The sequence below is a fragment of the Rhinopithecus bieti genome, unplaced genomic scaffold, assembly GCF_001698545.2.
Source record: "Rhinopithecus bieti isolate Rb0 unplaced genomic scaffold, ASM169854v2 scaffold_1012, whole genome shotgun sequence".
In the NCBI taxonomy this organism is placed as follows: domain Eukaryota; kingdom Metazoa; phylum Chordata; class Mammalia; order Primates; family Cercopithecidae; genus Rhinopithecus; species Rhinopithecus bieti.
Window position 1 is genome coordinate 76,183 of NW_016803312.1, and position 7,777 is coordinate 83,959.

The 7,777-nt window shown below is 49.2% G+C and overlaps 1 protein-coding gene across 1 annotated transcript in view; it reads right to left on the reverse strand.

Annotated features, from left to right (window-relative positions):
• The window catches only part of SYN1 (synapsin I), a 56,966-nt gene that overhangs the window by 43,241 nt on the left and 5,948 nt on the right, over positions 1-7,777 (reverse strand). Inside the window, 2 exon segments of the mRNA XM_017874021.1 lie at positions 413-504; positions 607-664. Of these exon segments, the coding sequence (XP_017729510.1) occupies positions 413-504; positions 607-664 (150 nt within the window).

Here is a 7,777-nt window from a genome sequence, read left to right on the forward strand (position 1 = left end):
AACATGGTGAGATCCCCATCTCTACAAAAAACATAAAATTAGCCAGGCATGGTGGTGTGCACCTGTAGTCTCAGCTACTTGGGAGGCTGAGGTGGGAAGATCACTTGAGCCTGAGAAGTTGTAGCTGCAGTGAGCCATGATTGCGTCAGTGCACTCCAGCCTGGGAGACAGAGCAAGACCTCGTCTGAAATATATACATATATATATATTTTATTTATTTATTTTTTAAAAGCCTGGCTTGTGGCATGCTGGGGTCCCTGGCTCTTTTTCTGAAGAAAAGTTGGCTCCCCACATTCCATGCCTAAGTTCTTGCCCACAGAAGGATGGGTGGGGAGGTAGGAACTTTCCCCAGCTCTAAGGGGAAAGTTCTTATGCCTCGCTCGTAACACCAAGGTACCCTTTTTATACTCACCGCATGACCTTCACCCCATTCCGAAGAACTTCCATGTCCACAGAGAATCCACCATTGGCATGGGCCACAAGGTTGAGATCAGAGAATTCGGCCTGGGAAGGAGAAAAAACTTGGTGATTCACCTCCATCACACAAAATGGCCACTCAGTTTGCAGTATGGACAACTGACCCCAGGTCCAAATGTCCCAACTTACCTGTTCTACTTTAATGTCAATTTCTCCATGGATCTTTTTCCCTTTGAAGTATTTTGCCCTGGAGAGGAAAAACAGAACACATCTGTCAATGACGAACTCTCAGAAGGGAAGACAAAACACGGCCCTTTACCCTTTTGCCCCTTCAATACTACTAAAGAAACCACAAAGTGCCTTATAATTATTGAAATATTTTGAAAAACTCAAGAGTGCTTTGTGAATAAAGTATGTTGTAATCCTCACAGAGTTGCAAAAATGTTAAAGGACATTGCAAACTGTAAAATGTGGCCTTAAACTGCAGAGAGCAGGTATTTCCCAAAATATAGTCTGCTCATCACATTACCATTGTACATGTTTTTTAAAAAAACTTCACAAAATTAGCAGTACTACGTAAATTAGAACATACTTTGAAATTGCATGGAGACCAGTAAACGGCAAAGAACCTTAGAAAACATATCTGGCCAGGTACGGTGGCTTAGGCCTGTAATCCCAGCACTTTGGGAGGCTGGAGGTAGGAGGATTGCTTCAGGCCAGGGGTTGGAGACCACCCTGGACAACATAGAGAGACCCCCATCTCTATAAAAAAAATTGAGGGAAAAAAATAAAAGCCAACGACTGTGGCTCATACCTGTAATCCCAGAACTTTGATAGGCCGAGGCGGGTGGATTACCTGAGGTCAGGAGTTCGAGACCAGCCTGACCGACATGGTGAAACCTCTTCTCTACTAAAAATACAAAATTAGCCGGGTGTAGTGGTGCATGCCTGTATTCCCAGCTACTTGGGAGGCTGAGGCAGGAGAGTCACTTGAACCCGGGAGGTGAAGTTGCAGTGAGCCAAAATGGCACTACTATACTCCAGCCTGGGCAACAAGAACAAGACTCCATGTCAAAAAAAAAAACCCCAAAAAACGAAAAACAAAAACTAGCCAGGCATAGCGGTGCACGCCTGTAGTCCCAGCTACTGGGGAGGCTGAGGCAGGAGAATGGCTTGAGCCCAGGAGGTCGAGGCTACAGTGTGCTGTGATTGCACCACTGCACTCCAGCTTGGGCAACAGAGCAAGACCTAGGCAAAAAAGAAAGAAAGAAAGAGACTACATTTCTCTGAAGCGTGCCTGTTTTTGTGTATTTTTTAGTCCCTGTGTATATCTCAGTGCTGGTGTCTGGCTGTGTGGCCTGAAGCATCTCTCCACTCTCTGGCCCTTTCACAAGGAGGAGCACAATCACCATGTGTGGTTGTGTGCTGTGAGAAACACAATGGCTATGGGTGGGCAGCTGCATCCGACAAGGAGGAGTGGATCGAGTGGTGCGGGCTGGGTGGCTCTAGGAGAAGCCAGTGTAGCTGGCAATGATGGGGGGCAGGGAGGAATGCAACTGAGGAGGAGAGGGAGCAACAGGAGGGAGGGGGAGTGGGAGCAGCAGTAGGAACATCACGAACTGCTATGTCATTTTCCCTGGGCCTGTCCCCAGCTGGGCTTGGTTTCCGGTGGCCTCCTCCCCCAGGCTCAGGATTTCTAGCCAACAGCCTGCTCCAGGGATGGAAGCTCATCCCCAATCAGGTTTCTCATGGAAGGGGATGAGGGGAGAGACTTTCAGGGCTATTGGTCACTGACACGCATACAATCAGGGTCTTGGACACACACACACACACACACACACACACACAGCACAAATGGACCCTGGTGACTTGAGTGACATATGCAAGAGACCCCAGGTACAGCTACGTCTTTTTCCTCACTCTCTCTCTGACACACACACACACACACACACACACACCATCGCTGACACTATTCCCTCAGAAGTGTTAGGAGAGAATCTCTCTCAGCCCTGCACATTTTTCATCTATAAACTGATGAGTGGGGATGATGAGGGTGTATCACTGTTTCTAAAACTTTTCCGACCATAAGTGTAGTTGGATACTGTGGTGGTCTGCTCAGGCCTCCTCTTCAGGGACAATGTACCTTGAATGGCAGCTGCTGACGGCTCATGGCTGTGTCCCCACTGGGAATTGTCTTGTCACAGGGAACTGCCTTGGCCAAGGTTATACCTACTTCATGAGGGCATCCCCATGGTCTGGTCTATGAGGGGAAAGAAAGGCCAGCCTCCTTGCCTCAACCAGGCTGACTCTGAAGGACCCTCCCATCCCCAAGGGCTCCCCCTAAGATCAGTGGAGTCCCCTGAGGCAACTACATCTTGAGCCAGCCTCTCCCTCTGCTCAACCCAACCCTCCTCACAAGCGTTGATCCCAATGGCACACTCCAGTAAGCCTCCTGCATGCAAATCTCCACCTCAAAGTCTTTTTCCAGGGAACCCAACCTAAGACAGTGGGCCATGGAAGTCAAACTACAAGGGTGGTCTAATGCACTTCTGGCATTGGGTTACCCAGCAGCCAGATGGCAGTGAGGATCTGTCAGTCGTGGGAGGTGGGGGCATAGATAGCCTCCGATATGCTGTAGCAATGCAAAGTGCTCTGCAGCAGGTCCGGGCTGTGGTGCAAGCAGGATGTGACTTAGGCCATATGATCTGGCAGATCCTATGACACTGGAGGTGTCAGTAGTAGGAAAAGACGCTGTGTGGAATTTCTTCTCCCAGGTGGGAGAATACAGTGCAGGCCCCCAGGGTTTTGGAGCAGCAGTGACTTTTCCTGATGGTGGGCTGTAATGGGATTCTGGTGGAAGGGAATGTACTGGCTGGTGAAATACTCCTGGAACATGAGTGATGTCAGGGAAATGGTAACCAGACTTTGGTGACTATTCCCTAAATGCCATTGAGTAGCTGAAGAAAGACCTGACGTGCTCAGGGTGAATTCAAGGCAAAATGTGAAAGCCAGAGCACCTCCGTGACTCCATTTAAGGAAACCCTCATCTCCTGCAGTCAGAGGGCAGACAGAAGGGAGGGCCAGGCTCAGAATTCAATTCTACGTGGTGGCGGAGCTTCAGAGAAAGTTGACTTCTCAGGCCCAGCACATCTCCTAGGCCATGCTCATGTCCCTAATAGGACAGGAGTAGGATTCTGAGATGGGGATATTTGGGCAGATGCAGTTAAACACCTTGAACTTACAGACTCACCTGCATCCACTGGGCCTGCTGAAGTAGACAGCTCCCCTGAGTCAGAATATAGACCTTCTGCTTAAAGATAATGCAGAGGCCTCAGATGATGCAGGCGCTTTGTAAGATAATGCCTGCCCCCTCAGAGTTTACCTTTCACCTCCCCTTCTGGAAACCAGACCAAAAATTAGGGTGAAATCCTAGTGAAACCTGACTGGACAGGTTCTAGGCTTGCAAAGGAAGGAGATAAATGATCTGTAGAAGAACCTAAAGAATCTGGCTAGTATGTATTGGCAGGGGCTGAGAAGGTATGAATGAGACTAGATCCTGAGGACAATGGGAGAAGGAGGTAGAACAGGAAGTTGGTGCGCTCTCCCAGGATATGGAACTTAAAACCCTGGCGAGGACTCTAGGAAGTGTTACTAACACACTGGCATTTGGAAACCTGGAGTAAACAATGGCCCACACTAAGTGAAGCAAAACTTCCATGGCAGATTGCACAGGGAAGGATTAAAGGGCTCAAAGAAGCAGACATGTTGGAGTAGATATACTACTGAAGTCTGGAAAACCCACCAGCTGATTAAGGCCTGGAGGATACACTCAACTTACGAAATCAATAAGAAATATGCTGGTGAGGGTGGTACCAGTCATGCTGAGAAGCACAGTAGTGGTAAGGTGATAAATGAGTCCTGGCCCAGGTCCTGCTTACAGTGGGTCTGGGGGATCCAGAGACCCATCCAGTGGTCACTTCCTCAGTTCACAAATGTGTAATTGCAATGGCATACTTTGTAGTTGTCAGAACCCCTACATGGGCTCCTCAGCCTGTGGGGTAAGAGCTATTTCAGTAGGGAAGTCCAAATAGAAGCTTCTAAAATGGTGCACACCCCCATGCCCTGAACAAAACACTAAACCACAAACAATATTGTATGCATCCTATGGGTGATTATGGAAATCAATGCCACATTGAAAGATCTAAAGGGTGCAGGGGTGTTGGTCTCATCTTATCTCCATCGAATTGAGTGGTCTGGCCCCTGGAGAGGTCAAATGGGTCCTGGAGAATGCTTGCAGAGTACTGCAAGCACAATCAAGTAGTGCCCTTGCTTGTACCTGCCATACTGGACATGCCGTCATTGTCAGAGCAGATTAATAAGACCTCAGGTACAGCAGGTAGCCACTGACTTGGCAAATGAATTCTTTTCTATTCTGATTAGGAAAAAGGATCAGAAACAGTTCACACTCACATGAGACTGATGATAATATTCGTAAATGGTCTTTCATAGGGCTATGCTATCTCTCTCACCTGGTGTCATAATATAGTTCAAAGAAACCTGGACTATCTGGACATCCCATGGAATAGCACACTGGACCACCACACCGATTGCATCATACTGATTGTGTGAGATGAACAAGAGAGGGTTAGCATATTGCCCTGGTAGGACACATTCACTCCAGGGGGTGGGGGATAAACCCCACAGAGACTCAGGGGACTGCTGCATTAGTAAAATTTTTAGGAATCCAGTGGTCCAGGTCAGTAAATCAGGACGGCCCCTCCAAAGAATAGGGCAAAGCATTGAATCATGCACCTTCCACCATGAAGAGGAAAGCACAATACCTAGCAGGGCTCTTCCCGTTCTGGAGGCAGCATATCCCCCGTGCACAAATGCTGCTCTGACCCATATTCCAGGCAACATGTAAAGCCACCAGCTTTGTGTGAGGGCCAGAGCAGAAAAGGGCTCTGCAGCAGGTCCAGGCTGTGGTACAAGCAGTCCTGCCATTTAGGCCAGATGATCTGGCAGATCTTATGATGCTGGAGGTGTCAGTAGTGGGGAAAGATGCAGTGAGGAGCTTATGGGAAGCCTGAGTGGGAGGCCCTTGGGGTTCTGGAGCAAAGCCATGCCATCTGCAGCAGAGAATTTTACACCTTTTGAGAAAGACATCCCATTGAGGTGCTGGGCCCTGATAGAGACAGAATGCTTGACCAGGCACCAAATGATTGTGCATCCAGAAGTTCCCATTATGAGCTGGGTCCTGCTAGGCCTGCCAAATAATAAAGTCAGGTGGGCCTGGCAGTCAGGATTGAGCCCAAGCAGGACCAAGCAAGGTGCATGAGCAGGTAAATAACCCTGATCCCCACGTCTTCCACAACTGTTGTGCTAGTGCCTATCTCACTAAGGCGACTCCTTAAAACTAGTTGATGAAAGAGGGAAAGGTCTAAGCTTGGTTCACAAATGAGTTGTCTTAGTATGTGGGTGGAAGCCAAAAATGGGCAGTGGTTGCACTGTAACCCAACTGGAATGGCCTTGAAAGACAGTGGCAGAGCTCCCAGTGGGCAGAGCTTCAGGCTGTGCACCTGCTCATCTCCTTTGTGCAGAAAGAGAAGTGCCTCAAGATTAGAATACATATATCCACTTATGGGCAGTGGTAAATGGTTTGGCTGGTTGGTCAGGGGCCTGGAAAGAAAAAGATTGGAAGATCCAGACAAAGAGGTCTGGGATACAGAAATGTGGGCAGACACCTAGGAGTGGGTAAGAAGTGAGGAGTGAGACTGGGCGTGGTGGCTCACACCTGTAATCCCAGCACTTTGGGAGGCCGAGGTGGGCAGATCACCTGAAGTCAGGAGTTCAAGACCAGCTTAGCCAACATGGTGAAATCCCATCTCTACTAAAAACACAAAAATTAGCCAGGCGTGGTAACACACACCTGTAATCCCAGCTACTCGGGAGGCTGAGGTAGGGGAATTGCTTCAACCCGGGAGGTGGAGGTTGCACTGAGCCGAGATTGCGCCACTGTATCAGCCTGGGCGACAGAGCGAGACTCCGTCTCCAAAAAAAAAAAAAAAAAAGAGGAGTGAGGATCTTTGGATCGCGTGTTAACACCCACCAGACAGCATCTGCCATCAGACAGCATCTGCCATGGCGCCATGGAAGTAACACTAGGCAACCAGGTAGACAGCATGAGTCAGCCCGATGATGTCAGCCAGGCTCTAATCAGCCACCTCAGTGCTAGCAGATGGGCACATGAATAAGTGGCAATAGCAGCAGAGAAAGAAGCTATGTGTGGGGGCAGCAGTGTTACTGCTGAATGTCCAACCTGCCAGCAACAGAGACTAATACTGAATCCCTGACATGCCACCATCCCTCTAGAAGGCCAACAAACCACTTCGTGGCAAGCTGATTACATTGGGCCCCTTCCATCCTGCAAAGAGCAGTAATCGATTTTGACTGTAATATCCCATATTTGAGTTTGCCTTTTCTTACTGCAGGACCTCAGCCAGCTCACTGTCTAAGGGCTTACATAACATTTGATCCACCAGCACGAGACCCCGCATAACACTGTATCAAACCAAAGGACACACTTTATAGCAAAGTAAAGGAATGCAAAGCAAAGGAGGTGCAAAAGTGGACCCATGACCATGGAATTAACTGATGGTATTACACACCACGCCACCCAGGAGCTGCTGGCCTGACGGAATGATGGACCAATTTGGTGCAGCCACAGCTAAGACCCCAGGTTGGAGGTGAGACCATGCAAGAACGGGCACTATCCTCCAAAACCGTGTCAACCCTAAATCAATGGCCATTGTAGGTGCTGTGTTCCTAACAGGTAGAATACACGGGTGTGGGGACACAGAGGTCAGGAAGGAGTGACCCAGCTTACCAGCAATCCCAGTGATCCACTTTTGAAATTGTGCTTCCTGTTCCCTCAGGGCTCTGCAAGGTTAGAGGTCCTGGTTCTCCAAGGGGGAACACTGCTACCAGGGGACACAGCAAGAATCCCATTAAACTGTAAGCTATGATTGCCCTCAGGGCACTTGGGGTTTCTCATGCCGAGGGACATAAAGAGGAGTCATTGTCTTGGCAGGGGACATGACCGACCTTACTCCTCAGGAGGAGGTAGAGCTGCTGGTATGCAGTGGAGGCAGGGAGGAGTATGTTTGGCACCCAGGGGATCTGCTTGGGCATCTGTTGGTACTCCTTGCTCAACTTTGATAGTAAATGGGCAATGTGGTTGTTTGTACAGCAGCTACAGCCTGAGAAGGGCATGGGGACTAAAGGCTCAGGGATCTCTGCAGGATGGGAGCCACCCAGACCAAGAGAGGTGTTAGCTGAGGCGGGGGGGCGGGGGGGGGGG